A 22,850-nucleotide genomic window follows, 5' to 3' on the forward strand; every position below is an offset into this window, starting at 1 on the left:
GCCTGCCCTACGCCACAATTAAACCCCTACAAATCTTGCAGAACTCCATGGCACGAATCATCACAGACACTCGTAAGAGAGAACACATCACACCCATTTTAAAAGAACTGCATTGGCTCCCCATCCCTTTCCGTATAAAATACAAAACCCTTACAATACTCCATAACGTGCTTCACAAAAATGACCACGAATGGCTCAAGGAAACACCACGTTTCCGTACATCCAATCGTCCATCCAGAGCCTCCACGGCGGGCACTTTACACATCCCACCCCTCAAAATAGCAGACCACTCCACTACCAGAGAGAGAGCCTTTACCATAGCCGGCCCCTCCCTCTGGAACTCTCTTCCCACGTATCTCCGCCTTGAACCTTCCTTACCCAACTTCAAAAAAGGCATCAAAACCTGGCTTTTCTTACAAGCATACCCTGACTCCAATCAGACCTAACCCCCTCCACTGCCACTTCCAATTCCCTTACCCCTTCTAATCCGTTGATGCATCCTAGGGAATTGCTGATTTTGTAAATTTGTTAATTTTTTATTCTCAGTTTTTTAACACAGTTCCTATCAATTTCTCTCTCCCCTAGCACTTCACTACCTTTCTCCTTCCCGCAACTTCTGCGCTTACTGTCACCTGACCCCCATCCTCTCCTTTTTCCTTCACTGCTCCACCTCCCCTCTCCCTGTTATTTGTAATTTCCTCTTCCTCCTTTGCAATGTTGATTGTGAACCGGCATGATGTGTCCTATGAATGTCGGTATATTTTAAAAGCATTTAAATAAATAAATAAATAAATAAATAAATAAATAAAAAAAGCAGGACAATGGTTAAAAAGAAAAAAAAGTTAGTTAACAAGACTAAAAGCAATAAGATTTAAAAGATTTAAACATGGCAAGAGAGGGTGCATGACGCCTCAGTTCAGAAAGCCCATTCCAAACACACAGTGCTAAGAAAGTCTTGGGATTCGCTGTGATGTGATGCGATGCAGCATGAAGCTTGGGAGTCACAAAAATCCCTACTGGACTGTTGAATTTCAAAAGAAGAATAGAAATTGAAAACATAATTATAATTTTAAGCTTAAAAATAGATTAAACCTGGATATGACTATATTCAAAACTCAGCTGATGCCAAGCAACAAGGAATGACTTATATTACTCTAACACCTGATTTAATTTTATTTTACTTCTGATTTATATTCTAGCTTTTCTGACTGGTCAGCCATTACAAAGTGGATTATGTTCAGTTACTGTTCGCATTTCCCTGTCTTCAGAGGGCTTACAATCTAACCCCTAGATTTATCAAAATGCTATATTTTTAGCAGAAATAGTGCCCGCGATAAAAAAAAAAACAAACCAGGGGCATGTCTAGGCTAATTTTCCTATTCCCACATTGCATAGGTAATTTCCGCAAGGTGCGATACATTTTTTGCACCTGAGTTAAGAGAGAGAGAGCAAGGGAGAGAGAGAACAATATGTCATTTTACTATTTATACCACTGTAAGAGGGGGTGGGGTAGGTTGGGGGGGCAGTTTTACATATACAGTCAGAGGTACGAACAGCAAAGTTGCCATCACCGAAGATTTTCTGCTGTTTGAATCGATGAAAGGTACAAGAGGAGTTGATTTGTACAATGCACGTTTACCTAGCTAGAATGGTGACTCAAAAAAAAGGGACTGAAATAAAGAGGTTTTTATCATTCTCCACCTGGCTCTGAGGAAGAGGGAGAGCATGTGCATGAAGCAAGTGTGGAGGGAGAGAAATCCACATGGGATGAAATGAGAACGTGGTTTGAGGAGTTGAAATGCGATATTGCTTTTATCAAGAATGAAATGTTGGAAGCTATGAATGAGCTATGAGGAGAGGTATCAGAAACTGGATCCCACATGGATGAGGTAAAGAAGCAAATGGAGAATCAAATGGCAAAAATGGTAGAGCTACAAAAAGAAATGCAAGCTCTCTGGGAAAAGAAAGAGGAACTATGTGATAAGATAGCGGACCTCAAAGATCGGGCATGCAGGAATAACTTCCATATCCAAGGAGCCCCTGAAGGGAGTAAGTATGAGCACTGTGTCGAGATGGTACAAAGAATATGTAAGGCCCTGATGAGCGAGGACATGGCTACAGAGGCAAGGAGCCGGCAATTAATATTGAAAGAGCTCATAGACTATGAGGTCCAAAGAGTCAAAAATATTCCTCAGGACATAATAGTATGCTTCCAGGAATACCCCCAAAAAGAGCACATAACAGGGAAAGCCAGAGCTTGTGGTACTTTTCAGTGGTAGTCTCACAAAATTGAGTTCTATACTGATCTGTGTCTGTGGTGACACTGGGAATGAGAAGAGAAATGAAAGAGATCACTGATGAGCTGAGAAGGGGAAATGTGAGATATAAGTGGCTGTTCCCTTTTGGTTTGCTTGTTACCATTAACGGGGTATCACATAAAGTAAAGACAGAGCATGAGGCCAGAGCGAAATTATAAGAGGCAGGAATATGGAATTATCGCGAGACCTAGCAGATCCAGGAATGGGCACAGCAGAGTTATTTATTTATTTTTATTATATGTATCTGTTTTTATATACCGATATTCACCCGAGAGTATCACATCGGTTTACATGATGTTTAGTGAGATAGTGTGATTACAGGTCACATTATCTTTACATTGAGGCAATATGAAGCTGGAACGAAGTATGCAGTGAGGTATAGTTATGAGAAGGGTAGGATTATAAAATGTAGTAATAAAACATTGTAAGTGAATAGTATACATTGTAATAGGATGGCTTATTTACATGACAATATGATAGCTTGACATTTTATTTGACTGTTATGAGGACTCATTGTGAGATATGTGTGAGGTAGTAGATCTGGTTGTTGTAGGTCGTTGGGTATGCTTTGAATTTAGCGATTCCCTCTTGTACCCATTTTGCCAAATAGCAGAGAGTCTTGTCAAAATAGAAGAGTAGGAATTGACTGAAGGAGTCAAGAAGGTTCTGGGTTGATTACAATTGGTCCTTTATTATTGACTGACTGATTATTTGAATACGACCTTGCAATGGAGGGCCTATTATGGTTGAGTATTCTGGGGTTATGGAATTAAAATAGCTGATTATATTATTAAGTCGGTTTTCTGGTAGGGAGAAAATGTCTGGTCTGAGGGATTTTCCTCCTATAGGATCTTTGCTGGGAGTGGAGGGAGCAAAGAAGTGGAGGGTTCTGGGAAAGGTGAGGGGGAGGACTCTAGTAGAGGGGTTAAGCATAAGGGATAGGGGAGAGGGATGTGAGGAGTTTGGGAGGGGATGGTGTGGGCATTTCTGCTTTTAATAAGGCAGTTCTTAATATGTCAGATGGCTGTTTTTATCTTATTGTCTCTCAGTGTTAAAGGGTTAAACACATATATGAAAAGGCAGCTGCTTTTTAAGGAGGCTCAGCGATTGCATGCTGAAATTATTTTCATTCAAGAAACTCACTTCCGTAAAAGAGATGAAAGGATTTTGACCACGTGCTGTTGGCATCAAGTGGGGGAGAAAAGAAATGCTGTGGAGTGAGGATATTATTTTAAAAGTTGTTAAAAGCCGACATTTGTGATATATATAAAGACACAAAAGGAATATGATTTTTAATGTTAAACTGAGCGTGGTTATCATCACTATGGTAAACCTATATGCTTCCAATAATGAGCAGGGGCAATGTTTTGTAAAGATAGGCAAAAAGATTACATCTGTGGCCAAAGTCCCCTAATAGTGGGAGGAGATTTTAATCTTATGATACAACCAGAGACGGCTAACTGTTCTCCTCATGGGGTGGCCTTGAAGCAATCGAGAGGTAAACTGCTATATCTGATTAAATTAATGAATCTCATTAATGTATGGAGGGTGTGGAAGTCCACATCTGGATATAAGTTTTATTCTCATTCTCATGGAATCTAATCCCGAATTGATTTTATCTTAATAGAAAATTCTCTCATGGGAGAGGTTCGTGGAGTTGGGATAGAATGCTGTACTTTGTTGGATCACTCCCTGGTTTGGTTGAAAATGAGAGGGGTACCTGTCCCGGATAGAAAAACTTTATGGAAACTCAAATGCCCTGCTCAGAGATGATCATATAGCACAAGAAGTGGAGGAAGCCTTACGGGAATATTTGGATTTCAATGGGAGTGGAGAAGTATTCATTAGTATGGGATGGGATGGCTTAAGAGCAGTTATGCATGGGAAACTGATATTGTGGGCTTCTTGGAGGAAAAAGGAGCAGAGAAAACAGATTGCGTGATTATTGAATAGTATCAGACAGCTAGAGGTTCAACATAAAAAGACTAATTTGGCAACAGCTAGATAAGGCAAGAAGGGAGTTGAAAGATTGTCAGGTGGACTCTATTCAATTATTTTTCAAAAAAAAAAAACCAAGAGAACATTACTATTCTGCTCACCAATTTATCAATCCATACACATTATAGTATTGATTAAATAATTTTATTTCCAAAATTCTACATTCACAATGTTTTCACTTATTTAAATACACCATTCACCCATTCACACAACCCCATCCCACTAAAAATATATACTAGTATTTTTTATATATAAAAACCCCCACTCTTATTTGATACCCACAAATGTGCAAAAATCCACCTCAACAGTTCAATATCCAGTCGATCCAACCATCTTTTTATAAATGATGCTGCCTTCTTATTGACATTTAAATCTTTTTCCTTTTTTTATTTTTTTCACAAAATGGATCCTCAATGGTTCAAGATTCAGTTCCCAATGATGGCTCAATGCATAAAGATTATTATTTCAACAGTCCTTATTTCAAAAGGCCAATGATGGAAGATACCAAATTGTTGTTTCAAAAGCCCAGCCCTTATTTCAAAAGGCCAACTCAATTCATTCAATACCAGCATATGCTGGCAAAACAAGAACACTTTGAGTTTAGCAATAAAGCCTTTTTTAACAAATAGCTTAAAAAAGAAGATGGTGCAATCTCAAAATACACAAATTTGAGATGAACAGAGAAATATGCTATACACGCTGGGACAAATATGAGAAGGATTTAGCCATTTTTATTAGGAGCTTTATATGGCTCATGTAGGAATTAAGGAAGAGGACACAGAGATATCATGCAGGGATATAGCTTCCTGTGTTAGACTTGATCCAGCAACAACACTTGGATAAAAACATTTCTGTTATTGAAGTTGTGCAAGCTATTAAAACACTAAAAATAGACAAGGCCCCAGGGATGGATGGTTTTATAGCTAGCTTTTATAAAAAAAAATATGAGAATATTTTAGGGGCAGAAAAAGACGTGTCTCTTTATCCACTGAACGATGATTTGAGTGGCTTCAAAAGGAAGACGTATCACAATTTTTATTTTTTAAGTGCTATCAATATCTTTATCTTTTGAAACTTAATATTCACACACACCTCTCATTCGTGAATTAGGGACCTTCATAACACCCACGGTGCTGCAAGTATGCACTTGTGTTTTTGCACCTGTGAGGGTCCTTTTTAATCATAGGTCCAATAGTCCACTATTTACGTAGAAATATTTAACTTGTTTTGCATTTTTACTTTTTTCCTTAAAACACAGAGGGTTACTTCCCTTTTTGTTCTTTGTTGGAGTCAGAGGTCCGACGTGCACGTTTCGCGGGCCGCTGCTTCAGGGATGTCTTGTGCTGTCTCACACCGCTCGGCGCACTTCACCAAGTGCTGTTGCGGGAAAAACTTCATTTATGGTAGTTTTACAGAGGTCCCTCCAGGTATTTCTAAAAATTAAAACACTTTTGAATTGCATAGCCATTACAGCATCAGTCACAAACTGTTTTACAACGTGCACATCTCACACAGTTGGGAAAAAACGCCGGTCAAAGTCACTTACCGGACCTATCTCCATTTCCAGTCTCGGCATGTAAGCAGGTAGCTGGCCGGGAATGAGTCTGATTTATAGGCGCCAGCCATCCATTGCTCCTACCATGTGACAGGGGCTGACCAATGGCACCGGTAGCCCCTGTGACATAGTAAGGGCAAAGGCTTTTGGCGCCATTTTGAATACCAGCAGCCGACGGCCCGAGTGCAGGAGATCGCTCCAGGACCCCCGCTGGACCACCAGGGACTTTTGGAAAGTCTTGGGGGGGTCAGGAGGGTGGGGGGTTGTAGTTAATTAAATTTAAAGGGTTGGGATGGGGGGTTTTTTGGGAAACGAATACATATGTAACTAATGAACGGATCGGGGTCCCCCGAGAATGGATGCAATGGATTTGGGTCCCGATGAATATGAATATCGAATGGGACGAATCTGTCCCTGCTGCACATCCCTAACATTAGGTGATATCAGAGGTTAACATCATTAGCTTGGTTGTAAATTTTTGTATTATGAAATAATGCTGTATCATGCTTAGAACATTTATTCTTATAAGGTGTGTAATAAATAAAGTGAATATGGATAGCCAATAGGGATGTGAATCGTGTGATCGATCGTCTTAACGATCAATTTTGGCTGAGGGGGGGAAATCTGATCGTCTTCGTTTTTTTGGTTAAAAAATCGTTTTATCGGGGGAGGGGGGAGGGCGGGAAAACCGGCACACCAAAACAACCCTAAAACCCACCCCGACCCTTTAAAATAAATCCTCCACCCTCCCGAACCCCCCCAAAATGTTTTAAATTACCTGAGGTCCAGTGGGGGGTCCCAGCGCAATCTTCCGCTCTCTGGCCACGGCTGCGTTAATAGAAATGGCGCCGGTGTCCCTTTGCCCTTATCATATGACAGGGCAAAGGTAGCGCCGGCGCCATTTTGGTTCCTGGCTCCCGACGTCACGAGTGCAGGAGATCGCTCCCGGACCCCCGCTGGACCCCCAGGGACTTTTGGCCAGCTTGGGGGGGCCTCCTGACTCCCACAAGACTTGCCAAAAGTCCAGCGGGGGTCCGGGAGCGACCTCCTGCACGCGGGCCGTATTGCCAATATTCAAAATGGTGCCGGCGCTACCTTTGCCCTGTCATATGATAAGGGCAAAGGGCCACTGGCACCATTTCTATTAACACAGCTGTGGCCAGAGAGCGGGAGATCGCGCCGGGACCCCCCACTGGACCCCAGGTAATTTAAAACATTTTGGGGGGGTTCGGGAGGGTGGGGGATTTATTTTAAAGGGTCGGGGTGGGTTTTAGGGTTGTTTTGGTGTGCCGGTTTTCCCCCCCTCCCCCGATTTACGATTTTTTGACGATAAATCGGGGGAATTGCTATTGTATTGCAGCTCTAACGATTTTTGATGATTTAAAATATATCTGACGATTGTTTTAAATCGTCAAAAAATGATTCACATCCCTAATAGCCAATAGCAGGGCTTAGTGGTTCTTTATTTGTTCCTAGACAGCTTCATTTTGGCTAACATTTCTAATTTAATCATACTTAACTGTTTATTTGATGCAGGAATCTCTGGTGAGAGAGGCAGGATGGGGTCTCCTGGTGTGAAGGGAGACCAAGGAGATATTGGATTGCCAGGTCCTATGGGAATACATGGATTCAAAGGTAAGGCTTACTTTGAATGCTCAAATACCCCAACTATGCCTCACTGTATATGAGCAAAGAGAAGCACGTTTGCAATAAATCCTTGATTTAGACGTGGTCAAGCTGTGGTTAAAAATGTCAGCTCTTATATTTGTTTCAGATGTTATAATCACAAATGCCGGAATTTAGCTACTTTTAAAAAAACTGGGGGAGAGTGGAGTTTTTAGCAGGCTGCCTGTGACACTTGAAGAACTGGTGCAAATTAATGAATTTTTAGACCCTGGTCTAATGGGCTTTCACCCATTTCATGGTAGTAAACCAGCCTAGCTGTGTTAGTGGACTCTTACATTGCCGTTTGGATAAAGGAATGGACCCATTGCTTGTTTTATTAGATTTATCTGCAGATTTCGATACTGTGGACCTAGACAGCATCTCATGGCCCTTGGTGTGGATGGAGTGATGAGGAGCTGGTTTGAGTCTTTTTTAACAAACAAGACTCGGAGAACAAAATGGGGTTTAGAGACCTCAGAACCTAGGATTCTTATATATATGGGTTCACAAATATCAATTTTGTCCCCATTGTTGCCCAACATATATATATGCAGTCTTTGGCTCTTCTGATAAGAAAAGTAGGCTTTAATTGCCTACTTTATGCAGATGACTCACACATTTATGTTGATCTTGGCAAAGATCAAAGTGAGGTGTTAGGAGAATTGTCTGAATGCTTGAAATTGAGAACTGGATGTGGTTAAATAAATTGGTTCTCAGTCTGTCAAAAATTTACTTTCTGTGGGTTAGGAACACTATCATGGAATTTCCTAACCCACTTATTAATTTTGGAGCCCATACTTTGGTAATGAAATCTGAAGTGAAAATTTTAAGGGTACTTTTGGATTCTTATCTGACAATGTCAGGTCCTCTTTTTACCAGTTGAGAATGATCCAGTATCTCCAGCCTTGTATATCCAAAGACAATGTTGTAATGTTTTATATGTTGGTTTACCCCTCAAAAATTACTCAGTCCAACTCCAGCATGTCCACAATATGGCTGCATGGATTTTAGTGGGTTAAAACTATAGGATCGTGTCACTCCTGTTTTTTTATATAGCTTTTAATGTAGTTATTTATGTTTTAAACTTTTATATCTTGGGAGCAGGGAGGATTGCTTGGCTGAAAGAACGGATTAAATGCAATGTACCCAATAGGAAATTGCTAATCTTGCAAGATGTTACTCTGTGTCTCCCGATTAATAGAGAAGTAAAATATGTGGAAACTAGAAATAGGTCCTTTTCTTGCATAGAAACTGTGTTATGGAATTATTTTCCTAAATATTTGCATTATGTAATATTTATTGTCTTTTAGAAAGGATTGTAAAACCAGTTTTTTTTTGTTTTTAAGAATTTGTAATATTCATTGTTTTGTTTTTGGGTTTTTTTGGTTTTTTTGCTAATTCTGGATGGGTTAGGGTTTTTATTGACGCATTTTATTGTTATATAATCTGTATCTAATTTATTATGCTATGTGATGACTTGTGATCATATTTTATTTATTTATAAGTCGCCTTGACCCTCTGATTGGAGAGGAGTCCAATAAATGCTGTAAATAAAGGGCCTGAAGTATTAAGCTGGGGAAATGGGGGAATAAAATATCTTACTAAATCAGGCCCTTAAGTCTTTTGGTTAATAAGATTATGCTTGCACTATCCAGTTGATTCAACTTTCATGAGTTTCACATATACAGGATGCACGCTGCGGCTCAATGCACATCTTTTCAACATGCTAATATAATCCGTAATGCCCAAAACATTTTGTTTTGGTTTGGCTATGAGTGAGTATTTCATTTCTGAGACCCATTTTCAAAGCCATTTTCCCAGGAAGACGGCAATTAACCCAGGTAAATTGACCTGACTGAAACTTCTACTCTTCTGTTTGCCTAAAAGTACATGCAGGCTTCTATAGTGTGCGTACTATTAGCTGGGTTACTTTCTCTGAGGCGAGTTTAGATCAGGGGATCATATATTTGATTTTCAAATGTGCTCACGCTATATTGCCCCCCCCCCCCCCCACCTACCCATTATCCCCCCCTCCCCAGGGCTGCCCACATGTACAGCAATTACATAGGATGCAGCTGCTATTATTCAAAGAGAAATGACATGGGTGGTTTTCCTTTGAATACTAGCTCCAATGCATGTGGGCTAAAAGTGTTGCAGACAATGTGGGCCATTCAAAATTGCCCCGGTACTATGCGGAATTGCTCAACAAAGGTGTGCAACAGGCAAGTGAGTACTGTTGAATGATAGAATGCCTTCTGTCACGCTTGCATTAGCATCTGTTGAAAAATTAATTTCATGTATTAATTCATATCCCACTTTCACATAAAACTGCCTGCAGCAGTTTACAGAAACAGAAAAGAATACATTGTGCTGTGTTGTTAATAAATCCTAATTCCCCTGTTCATGTTGTAACCTGAAGTAAAATTACTATAAAATGTATTATACAGAAATAAAATAACTACCCTGCCATGTTAGTGAACAAACACAAAGATATACTAATCGGTCACGTTGCTTAGTGACTGAGAGCGCATGTTATAAAATCGGGCGTACCTCTTAAAATCGGGCCCATTTTGCATAGGACCGGCGACGTGCGCAAGCCCCGGGACGCGCATTTGTCCCGGGGCTTGAAAAAAGGGATGGGGCGGGGGTGTCTGGGGCGGGGCGTGGGTGTGGGCGTGGCCAGAGGCCTTCATGGGGCCTCCAGACTGGGAGGGGTCGCATGCCAGCACTTGGCCAGCGCGCGCAACCTACGCCTGCCCGGAGGCAGGCGCAACTTATTTAACAAAGGTCAGGGGGGGTTTAGATAGGGCTAGGGGGCGGGTTAGGTAGGGAAAGGGAGGGGAAGGTTGGGGGGGCAGAAAGAAAGTTTCCTCTGAGGCCACTCCGATTTCGGAGCGGCCTCAGAGGGAACGGGGAAAGTCATGGGAGCTCCCCTAGGGCTCGGTGCACGCAAGGTGCACAAGTGTGCATCCCCTTGCGCACGCCAACCCTGGATTTTATAACATGCGCGTGGCTGCGCGCGCATGTTATAAAATCGGGCGTAGATTTTTGCGCGCCGGGTTGCGCGCACAAATCTATGCCCGCACGTACCTCTTAAAATCCTGCCCAATGGATCTATCAATTAAAATCATTAAAGCAAAATAACCTGGATTGTACCACCACTTATTATTCGAACTTTTAAATGTTTTAAGGCAGGGCTGGGCAACTCTGATCCTCAAAGGCCCCCAACTGGTTAGGTATATTCCCCATGAGAGATCTGCATGAAGATTTTCCTGTGCGTAGAAGCGTATTGGGACATGTTTATAGATCCTGCTAATTAGATCCATGTAAATTGCGGAGAAAATATCATTATCAAATGGAGGGTATGCTATTTAACGCAGAAAAAAACTAGCTGCCCAATTATTCCTATCCACATTGCAAGGGCATATGCCAGCCATAAAGTGTGACTGCTAATATCTCTCCTTATCCAGGACAGCTTTTGTTGTCTTTCTGATTTGTACTGCACCATATTAAGCACATGAGCATGAAAGATTCACCACTTAATTCATACTGAGCACCCCTCCCTTCTCATATCTACCCACTATTTAAATAGCCACCCATACCTGCATGGTCGTTGTCCCAGCATCCAGCCTCCTAGGTTCCCTGCCTGACAGACCCAGCTACATAAACACCCGCATTTCCTCTGGAATTTCTAAAGATTACTGTGCTTGCCAGCCTGCTAAACAGCTGTGCAGTTATTTATGTGTCCATTAGGACTTATATTTGAAATGTCCCACTTTACCCTTCATTCTGACAACCCCAAAACCAGTTAAAGAATCAAACACTTGCTAATAGATCATGCTTCTGCAACTAATGACCCACTATGCATATCCCATGCCCTCTTAAAGGAGAATTTTCAAAGGAATTTATCAGGTAAATAAACAGTGACCAGGGTACATTCACCAGATTGAAAACGGCCCTCCTTTAAGCAGCCAAAAGTACAAGCATGGCTTCACACTTCTAAATCTTAAGCCATTGGGTAAAGGGATGGGGCCAGGAGAGGTCGGAGGAGAAATCTCAGTATTGTGATCTACAATTGCAATCAATTAAACCTCTATCTGCAAGAAAAGCTCCTAAATTATAGGTAGAGCTTATGTTCACTGTTTTAGAGATGTCAACATTTCCTATTTTGTTTTCAAAATGAATTGAAAGAAAAATGAACAAAATGGCATTTATATTTTGTGCCAATATTTTTAATAATGGGCCATCTGCTTTAAAAATAGACCCTGCTAGGTTTCCTCCCCCCCCCCCCCCCCCCCTCCATGTTCCCTTGCCCCACACACCTCTGGACTCTCCTACATTGATAGGGTTCACCCTGGGAACAAGAGCAATCTCCAGTTGCACCTTTCCCGCTAGTGCCTATTCCTTAATGGTGCCGGCTGACCTGAGGCCGGTGCCATTTTGAATTTGTGCCATGTCACAAAATGGTACTGGCCTCCTTGTCGGCTAGCACCATTTTGTTGTACAGCAAAAAATCAAAATGGTCCTGTCTTGGATCAGCCTGCACCATTATGGAATAGTCACAAGTGGGGCAGGAGCAATTGGGGATTGCCCCTGTCCCTTTTTCATACCACAGATAGGAAAAGAAAGGTTCAGGGGGAGGGGGTGATGGGGAGAGGCCCCAGGAGGAATTATTTTGTTTTTGGGAAAGTGGGAGGGATAGGTCCCAGATCTCTCATTATTTTATTTTTGAGGAGGCACCCTCAATTGTGCCCCATTCTCATTTAGTAGTACAAGATATTCTGGGTGGGAAAGACCCTGGGATTTGTCATTGTTTGAAATGTTATGGAAAATGTTTGAATGTCTGAACCTTCAGTACCTGCTAAGTGTCTTCTGAATGGCATTTGATGTGATATAGCATCCACGGGATGTGGTTTCTGGGATATTTTAAGGCCACATAGGTTAAGGAGTTTTGATGAGTTTGTCCTCTTAAGAGTATTGGGAGAACATGATTGGTGGGGACGTGGCTTGAGAAGGTATAAATTCTGGATCAAATTGTAGGGAGTTGCCCTTTCTAGGTTGGAGCTTTGCAAGAAAGGGACCTCCAGGATGTAGCATCCTGGAGTAGCCAGCCAGTAGGATGATGATGCCCAGGGACCCCTACAGGATGGAGTGGGCCTTGCGGGAGCTCTTCCACCCAAGAGAGTAGGCCTGAGGCTGAGGAGAGGAGTGGTGAAGGGATGACCCACAAAGAGAACCGGAGTGTAGGGGAAACCGAGCAAGCCTGCAAGAAGAGCCCAGGACAGTGGGAGAAAAGTGCCTGAGATCAAGAGGTTGTCAGTAGATCATTGGGTCAGGTGTGAGTGGCTTTGGAAGGTAATTGGGGATTTGAGCTCCATATTCCCCCAAGGGAGAGAGACAATCTTGGAAGATGTAAAGGGGTTTTGTGACTGAAGTATCCAAATTCTGTTCAAGTTTGGTCTGGGAGTGAGGTATTCCAAACTTGTGGGTACCAAATAGTTTTAATATAGTGTATGTTTTACTCTGACTGCATATCCCATGAACCCTGAGAATTCAGTACAGACTTTTACCCCCTTCTATAATGTACATATTTGCTGGCTGGAAAATCCAGAAAAATAAAGTTAGAAATTGTATGTCTGTGAGTAGTAGGATTTTGTTTTTATGAAACTTTATGTATGCCAGCTGTAATTGAGAAATAGGGGGAATTGAGAATGGAGGGAAGAATAGACAACATTATCCCTGTACCAGCCAGAAAAAAGTATTCAGCCTCACAGGGTCCACTTCACCATCTGCATGACCCAAAAAATAAATGAGAGAGACTGACCCTCACCATTTGAGGACAGATCCTCTCAACAGTTTATGTGCTCTGTTGGAATTATTTTGTTTTGATCATTGTTCCTTTTTTTAAAAAATTAATGTGTTTTGGGGGTAGCAGGGGGAATGAGGTGTGAAGATGATATTATTCACGGTTCTCCTTTCAAATGTGTCCCCCCCCCCCCCCCCCCCCCGTGTGCGCCGGCCTGGATTTTATAACATGCTCATGCCAGGTAGTGCGTGCACATGGAGGTGCATGCATATTTTTTTAAAATCTACCCTATAGTGTTTATGTATGTTGCATGTTGAACTCACTTGGAGGTACATGATCAATCTATGGGATCTTGTTTGTCTCCAGGATTTAGTAGTATAGGTGAGGTCATATCTGCCATGGCTTGTGTCTATTTGAATTTGGGAAGCGACCTCCTAGAAAACTCTAACTGCTGTTAGAGTTTTCTAGGAGGTCATCTTGGATTTTCAGGGTTTACGTGGAATAGAGTAGTGAAAACTGTTGGACTCAGGCTAGGATTGGAAATAGCCCCTGTCTCCCTTAGGGATGTGGGGAGTTACTGGCTGGTTGCAGTCAGGATATTTTTGTTGTACAGTATGGCTATGGTTGAGTTAGAGGGCATTTCCTGACTTCCCCTATGTTGCAGAAAAATTTTTTTTTTCATTTTTGGGATCTTTTTATTTGTTTGCTTTTTATTTTTTGGGGGGGGGAGTGTTATACCTAGCTGCTTCTGTGCAATTCTGTTGTTGTATCTACCACCATGGAGCAGCATTTGAGATATTGATTCAAGAGTCCATTGGATTCTTGGCATTCCCACAGTGTCACCATCCCTTGTGTTATCTTCAGTTTCACGCAAAGGACCACAATAAGGAGCATGCCTTTCTTCCTTGGAGGTGTTGGCTGCTGATGAATCATCAGGAGAGACTTGAGAACCCTATCACTGGCTTGTTGCAGTCACCAGAGGACAACACTAGCAGTGCTTCACCACATACCTCCTGCCAGGCTGCACTTTAGGATGAAGGCCATTGGAAAAGTAGGCTTAATATAAATTTTGGAGGAGTCACCAGAAACAGGATCTTGGGGGCTTCCTGGTATTACATCAGGGGGGGCCAGGCAGGGAGGGAATTCACTCTTCTTTCAAGGAGGGAACATGGTCAAGTTGACTTGCTCCTCTTTAGGGGATAGGGTTACCAACTGGCTTCACATTTTCTAGTTCTGGTTTTACCCCACTGCCTACATGGGCTTGTAGCTGTGGTGTCCCTATTGAATTCCATAACAAAAAAAGACTACAAATCTATGCAGGCAGTCGGATCAAACCAGGACTGAATCATCCCATCCTGAAAATATGGCGGCAGTTGGCAACCTTATTGGAGGAGGCAGGCCCATTCATGGGTGGGGGGGGGGATAAAGCAGGATGACCAGCTTGACCCCATGCTCTCAGGGGCCAAAGTAATTCCACCCAATTGTTGCAGCATCTGACTTTTAACCTGAAACATACCAAAGCCATTGACTGAGACATGAGTGGTGGGCCAGGAGATACAGTGCAGATGGTTGGAAAAGGTACCCCACACTGGGCCCTGTACCTTCCCCAAGGTAAGCCCTGTGAAGGGACTGAGGTCTGGGGAAGTGACATTGCTTGGGGGTAGTGGGAGGACCCTGTTTCTTTCAGGGTTTCTGCAATGCTTGAAGGAGGGTTGCTTTTGATCAGGGAGTAGGGGGATAGAATTCTTTATTAAAATTTGTTAATCACTTAAAACCTAAGCAATTTCCATATGGCAACATACACAATTCAAAATACAAACAACTGACACAAATCATAAAGCATCAAGTAAAACAATATGTGAAATACCATTACTTAAAAGAGAATTTAGTAAAACTAAAATGACCAAATAAATAAGGTAAAGATTCACATAAACTAATCTCTTCAGCAAGAGAGTTCCAAAAAGATGGAGCAGCCACCGAAAAGGCACACTCGTTCATCATTGAAAACCAGGCATGTTTGACAGAAGGTACATCTAATAGACCACAATGAGAAAATCTCGGCAAACGTCAACCGATAAATTCTCAAAAGTGCATTGGTCCATGGACAAGACTCAGCATAAACCATTTTGAAAACCATAGTAGCAATTTTATATTCAATACGTTGTGGCACAGATAACTAGTCAAGATCCATGAGTATAGGTGTAATGTGATCATTAAATGTGCTCCTGATATTGAACAAGCTGCAGAGTTTAACAGCAACTGCATTGGCTTCAATGAAGAGGCAAGTAAGTCAAAATATATTGTATTGCAGTAGTCGACTAGAGGTAGTATGGAAGCTCGAATAACGGTCCAAAAATCAGCCAATTCTAGCAAGTATTTCAGTCCAGATATGATACGTAATTTATAAAAAAACAGTTTTAATAATCAATTTGATGTGAGTTTGAAAAGTTAAGTTGCAGTCTAGCCAGATTCCCAGACTTTTCAAATCATTTTGGTCCAGTTAGCACAGGGGATTTTGTGAGGCAATGTTCATGTTATAAATTTACACCTGATTTGAAGGAGGTATTAACTTTTAGGATTTAGGAGACCCATAGTAAATAATGGGTGGAGAAGATCAATGCACATTGCACACTATTTATAGTGTGCCAGCTAAAGCCTCATTGTGTTCCCTCATTTAGAGGTAGGTGCACACTGAATTTAGCACATACTTGATAACATTCTCTGACCTCAGTTTAGCATACTTGATAGGGCTTTTTAGAGCAGAGCCCTCTACTTTTGGGGCATGCTTAATGGCCTTAGTATACATGATATCCTACCTTTAGTGCATAGGCTTCTAAATGAAGGTCAACAAGAAACCAATCTGAATCTGTTAGTCAGTGTATTATACTGCAAACTTATGCTGTCATATTTCAGAAACTCTATTTTAGTTGATAAAAACATTACTGGAAATAGTAAACAAATCTATACTACTACAGGGCAATTTGTTCCCATTTTAATGGACACTCAAGGAGTAAAATTCAGATTTAATATATATTTGTATGCTAACAATATATCTTTAGCAAAATTCTTCTTTAGAATATTTTTATTTATCCTGTTAATTGATCTTGTTCCTGGTTTGGTTTATCATCCTAAAGTGGTCCATAATATTTAATATACAGCTGGCCCCATTCCCACATAAACAATAAGATTTATGGGCAACATATGGAAACAGAGCTTCAAAGGCAAAGAACCAAGCAATAATTATCTCTGCAAACTGATGGAAAATGAAAACATGAAAGAATGTGTTTCTTGCCTAAACCAGCCACATGGCCACAGTGTTTCACAAACTCCAATATCTTTTAGGATTAGAGTTTAAAATGTTAAAAGAATATATTACAAATTTAAATGTGAATTTTAAATGTATTCTTATTGAAGGTCAAGGAGATCCCTTTGAGATACTACATTCTCCATTAAGGATGCACTGAAATTGTGGATTTAAGTTAGAAATCTACAACTTAGAAAAATTCACAGGTTATTTTTGTCATGCATGATGAGGAAATCAGAATGACCAAGTGGGAACTGGTGCAGTGTTAATGCTCTGCCACTGCCTTGCAGCAGGTCCCTAGTTTGATCCCTGAGTCCTGCCTTTCTCTCTGTGAGTTAGCAGGGATGCTGGGGAGCCCCCAGGAGGGGGCCATGGTCATCACTCAAGGTGACACCTGTCACTGGATTGGTGGTCCATGATTGCAATGTTCAAGAAGGAGTCCTGATGCATGGCCCATGGCCTGGACCATATTAGGTTTGTTGGGAGGGTGGGGTGGTAGGAGAATATGAAACAGAGGGGAAACCCCTAGGTAGCTGTGAATGATAGCCCATGGCTCCAGATGCCAGCCCTAGTTCTGACTAAGCTGGAGGCCAAAGAAAAAAAAAAGAATGATCAGGTGAAAGTCTGCAGAATTCCTTGAAATACTGTGGAATTTATTTAAAAATTCTGGGAAATCTTACAACATTCTGTATGCAATAAACTATATTTTGTTGAAGTATGTAGCATTTTGCTGAAAATATATTAGTCAAACAAGGAATATAAAAACCCCAAAATAAAGCAGAAACTTTAGAATTCAACAGTAGAACATATATTCTGCTAAAATGGCTCTTGTGACATCACTTAATAAAGATGTGAATGACCATCATGTAATGTCTGTTGTGCCAATGGCTGTTGTGTTTAGTGAAGCCTTTTCTGGCACAGGGACCTGGTATTTATGGTGCAGCTGGCTCTTATGGTAAAGCCTTAGAGCACAATATCCAGCTTAATCATTGGTCATTCATTATTTGTTTTTGGTAATGTCCTTGTTGTGGCTATAAATAGCTGTGGCTGCAAATATCACAGGATAGTGCACACATGAAATACATATAGGGGTAGATTTTAAAAGAGAGCACGTGCGCGTACTTTTGTTCACGCATCAGGCGCGAACAAAAGTACGCTGGATTTTATAAGATACGCGCGTAGCCGTAGGCGTTTCGGGGGTGTGGCGCAGCGTTTTGGGGGCGGCGACGTCGGTGTGGTTTCGGCCCGTGGCGTTTCAGGGGCGTGGCCGCAGCTTCCGGACCAGCCCCCGGGACCGGAACACGGACGGGGCAGCCGGCCGACGCGCGCAGATTTATGTCTGCTTTTCGCAGGTGTAAATCGTGCAATAAAGGTAAGGGGGGGGGTTTAGATAGGGCCGGGGGGGTGGGTTAGGTAGGGGAAGTGAGGGGAAGGTGGGGGGAGGGCGAAGGAAAGTTCCCTCCGAGGCCGCTCCGAAATCGGAGCGGCCTCGGAGGGAACAGGCAGCGCGCGCTGGGATCGGCGCGCGCAGGTTGCACAAATGTGCACCCCCTTGCGTGCGCTGACCCCAGATTTTATAAGATATGCGTGGCTACGCGCGTATCTTATAAAATTCAGCGTACTTTTGTTTGCGCCTGGTGCGCAAACAAAAGTACGCAATCGAGCAATTTTTTTAAATCTACCCTTATATGTTTTTCAAGTGTGCACTATCCTGTGATATTTGCAGCCACAGCTATTTATAGCCACAACAAGGACATTACCAAAAACAAATAATGAATGACCAATGATTAAGCTGGATATTGTGCTCTAAGGCTTTACCATAAGAGCCAGCTGCACCATACCAGGTCCCTGTGCCAGAAAAGGCTTCACTAAACAGCCATTGGCACAACAGGCATTACATGATGGTCATTCACATCTTTATTAAGTGATGTCACAAGAGCCATTTTAGCAGAATATATGTTCTACTGGAAAATATATTAGTAGCATCAGCAGCTGTTCAGTACATTTTAGATGAATTTATTCAGTAGCTTTAAATACACACATGGTAGTTTCCACTGTGCTGTGATGTCATTATCTTTGATCTTGTTTTGTAGAGCAAGTGCTTAATCTTTCAATATTTTCAAAAGCAGAGCTTTCTCCTTTCTTTTCTCCTTCCTGGTGGTCTTCCCATGTCATGTTATGGTTAAAGTATATGTCAGCACTCATCCAAAGGGATTTTCATACTGCTTCTTCACTTTGCCAACGGCCTTTCCATCCACTGTAAGAAAAGTAAAATGTGTCCCATTTACAGTAGTAATACTAAAAAGAAAAGATAGTTTAATTGATAGTTAAAATTGTTTAGATCTGCCTTTTCTGTTCTGATTTGTATCCCGTTCTTCATGAGATGATGCTGTTTCATATTTTTGAAAGCTGAAGCACATGAAGAATAGGGAGGTCAACATATGGTTATATTTTGTTCCCTTATCAAATGCAACTGCCTGCTAATACTTTGAGAATTATTTGATAATAGCACTGTTTGAACCACACTGGTAATCTCATGATATTATCTCTGCTATTAGCCACAGACGTATGGTCTGACAAACTGTATTAGACATAATTTATTCTCAGCCTCTGGAAATATTAAATACCAAGGGTAGCCAACTCTAGTCCTCGAGAGATACAAATAGTCCATGTTTTCCGGATATCCACAATAAATATTCTTGAGATGGTTTTGCATAAAATGGAGGCAGTGCTTGCAAATCTATCTTATGCATATTCATTGTGGATATCTTGAAAACTAGGCCTGTTTGTAGCTCTTCAGTACCAGAGTAGGCCACCCTTGCAATATACTCATTGCAGTAGTTCCACAGATTTGTTATTCTCAGTTGTGCATTATTCCATACTGCTAGAGTAGTTTTCAGACACCAAAATATGACCCATGACTTATATTTTTGCAAATTTACAAATTTTAAAAAATACAAAATATTTGTGAAATAAAAAATATACTTTTTAGACTATACCTTTGTGTTATTGGTATAGTCCTGAAAACTCCCATAATTGGATCCAAAGGATAACTTGCTACGCATGAAAAACCTGGTGACTTTACCTAGTGATCACTCCCAGAGCCCCATACTGGAAATCTTCTGCCTGCCCTTCCTGATGATGTCAGCCAGCCTCGGGGATTTAAGGCTCAGCCAGTCAGTCTTCACCTTAACAACAGGTCCTCTACTGCAGAGCGTATTGCGTCTCCTGCCATGCTTCAACCTTGTTCCTGATCGTGTCTCATCCAGCCTGCCCTGCCTCATCCAAACTGCCCTGTATCTTCCAGTCCGCCTTGCCTTACTTCCAGCCATGCCCCATTCCAGACTTTTGCTTGTCTGCCTTGTATTAACTCTGCTTTGGACCTGGACTACTGTCTTGCCTGCAGCCTGCCACTTGCCACTAACCTTTGCTATGGACCCAGACTACTCTCTCACCTGCCTTTGACCTCTGCCACAGACCTCTACTATGCTTTGCCCGCTGCCTGCCCTGACCCTTGGCCCAAACCTGGTAATTGTCTGATCACTGTCTTCTCTGATCTCAGCCTGGCCCAGATGGCCATATGGGACTATATCCTAAGTCCTGCTGGCCCCTGGAATCCAAAGGCTCAACCTGCAGGGAATGGACTGGTATAGGTGAAGATCCAACTGTCCAGCCTAGGAAGTAGACTCGGGAGTAATCTTAGGAAATATTTCTTTACAGAGAGGTTGGTGGATGTGTGGAGCAGTCTCCTAGTGGAAGTGGAGGAGACAAAAACAGTATTTGAATTTAAGAAAGCATGGGATACATACAGGAGATCTCTAAGAAAGTGTTGAGAATTATTAATTGGACGGATGGGCGGACTGAATGGACCATATGGTCTTTTTCTGCCATTTTGTTTCTATGTATGTTTCTATAGGGCGCATCCACTAGCTGTAGGCATGGGCCTAGTAGGTTTGTCTCAACCATGCCACCACACAAGGGCTCACTTTCATTACAAATTTGCTGAGGCCATGGACCCAGTGGACTTGCCCGCTGTCCAGACCATTCCAGGAATGGCCCAGCATATCCAGCAGTAACAAGAGATATTGAACCAAGTAACTGATCTGCTCAAAGGACTGACAGTATGGATGGCTACGATGCAGACCCAGCTATGAGCACTGGCACTGGCATCAGTTCCCACAGCTCCTTCTCCACCCAAGCCTGTGCATCTCCCAGCAATCCTGCCACACCTTCTGCCATCTCCCAGATACCTTGGGGACCTCAAGGAATGCAGGGGCTTTATAAATCAATGCAGACTGCATTTTGAGCTCCCGGTGGCTATCTTATCCTTGGATTATACAAAGGTGACATATATGCTGTCATGGCCTTCACATTGTCCACCCCTCTCCAGTGGAGTCAATATCTGAAACAGATACCAAATTCAAGGTACAGGAGATTCTAAACTCCCGCAGATGACAGAATCAGCTAGAATATCTCATCTCTTGGAAAGGTTTCAGCCCCAAAGAGAACTCACTCACCTCTGCTATGGACCTGGACTACTCTTTCGCCTGCCGCCTGCCACTGATCTCTGCCACAGACCTTGATTATGCTTTGCTTGCTGCCTGCTCTGACCATTGGCCCAAAACTTGTAACTGACTGATCACTTCCTCCTCTGATCTCAATGCAGTCCCATACTCTCTCTTCCAGATTGCCATGTGGGACTGTTGCCTAAGTCCTGCCAGCCCCTGGAGCCCAAAGGCTCAACCTGTGGGGAACAGCATTGGTACAGGTGAAGGTCCAGCTCTGTCCCAGTCTAGGGCATGTCCGCTAGCTGTCAGAGTGTGCCTTGTAGGTTCGACTACTAGGCTATGTCAACCACACAACAGTATAAGGGTTCACTATCATTAAACTTACTTTCCTCCTCTCGCACCAATCCTCTTCCCTTTCCTCTCACTTACAACACCCCTCACTCACAACTCTCTCACTTATTCAGCTCAGTTCTCTTTTGTCCCCTCCCTTCTCAGTAAAAAGGGAGGGGATGAAGGGAAGGAAGGGGAGCTAAGCAAGTGAGGCAGATGGAAAGGGAAGGGATGAGGAGAGGAGGCGAGGGAGTGAGATGTTCTCACATGTCCTCCCTTTTCACTGACTGCCTCCATCGCCTCCTGTGGCCTATGGCATAAGAACATAAGATATGCCAAGGGTCCATCAAGGCCAGTATTCTGTTTCCAACAGAAATTTAAGATAATTAACAGATGTAAAAATATGTGAGTAGGTTGGTAAATGTAAACGCATGTCTTTTAAAATAGCAGTTTACGCACATAAATGTTGGCCCTATCCCAAAATGCCCCTAGATCGCACCTTTTTTACACACATACATGTGCACACAAAAGTGAAAATACATGCATATTTTCAACTTTTTATAAAATATGGAAAATGTGAGTAGAGACTACTTATGTGCATTTTTATGTGTGTAACGTTGTGAAAATTCACCCCTAAATATCTAGGTAGTATAGTAAAAAATCAGGACACTAAAAATGTGAACTTTCAGCATAAGGAATAACATAAGCTCATCTGTCTTTAATGCAGCTTGAGACTCCATGACATTGGCACTCCTCTTATCAGATATTTCATCCTTCAGACAGGTGTATGACTGAAATGTGTGCCAGAATACCTCATTTTTTTTAAATCTAATATCTATAGGGTTAAGTCATCCAATCTTAGGCCAAAAAGAAGGCCAGGCAAAATTAAAACAATTGGATTTAAAGATTGCATAGAGGCTAGATGGGAGGCTAAATAGTGGTGCTGGGTATATGATGAGACTTTTGAGGGCTGGCTGGACTCTGAGATGCAGACTGCATTATCAGCCTCATTACGTCATGCACAATACTGGTTTTACCTTTTGGTATAACCAGTCACTCCATAAAGAGGGGAATCAGCAGTGAGCATGGACTGACAGTGATGTCAGCATGAAGTAAGGGTAAAAAGCCCCAAACTCTTCCCCACTTTTTAATTGCAAGCCTGCCTCATTTGCATACTAACTCCATGTTATGCCCATGGAGGAGAATGTGGACCCCTTGCCCAAGGAGAAGTTGGCGCTACCTGTGAGGGTAAGCCCCCACAGGTCCCTACCGTTGGGAGGTGAGGCTGAACTGATGCAGGGGCCAGCTGGAGCATCGCCAATACCAACCCCATTCCCCGCGGGTTGAGCCCTTGGGTGCGTGGGGT

General features: G+C 42.2%; 1 protein-coding gene across 1 annotated transcript in view; it reads left to right on the plus strand.

The window, feature by feature from the left end:
* SCARA5 (scavenger receptor class A member 5) overlaps positions 1-22,850 on the plus strand; it is a 590,798-nt gene that overhangs the window by 350,500 nt on the left and 217,448 nt on the right. The window contains exon 6 of the mRNA XM_029596225.1: positions 7,408-7,506. Coding sequence (XP_029452085.1) covers positions 7,408-7,506 — 99 coding nt within the window. The remainder of the gene's footprint in view (positions 1-7,407; positions 7,507-22,850) is intronic.

This window comes from Rhinatrema bivittatum, chromosome 3 (genome assembly GCF_901001135.1).
Source record: "Rhinatrema bivittatum chromosome 3, aRhiBiv1.1, whole genome shotgun sequence".
Classification (NCBI taxonomy): Eukaryota; Metazoa; Chordata; class Amphibia; order Gymnophiona; family Rhinatrematidae; genus Rhinatrema; species Rhinatrema bivittatum.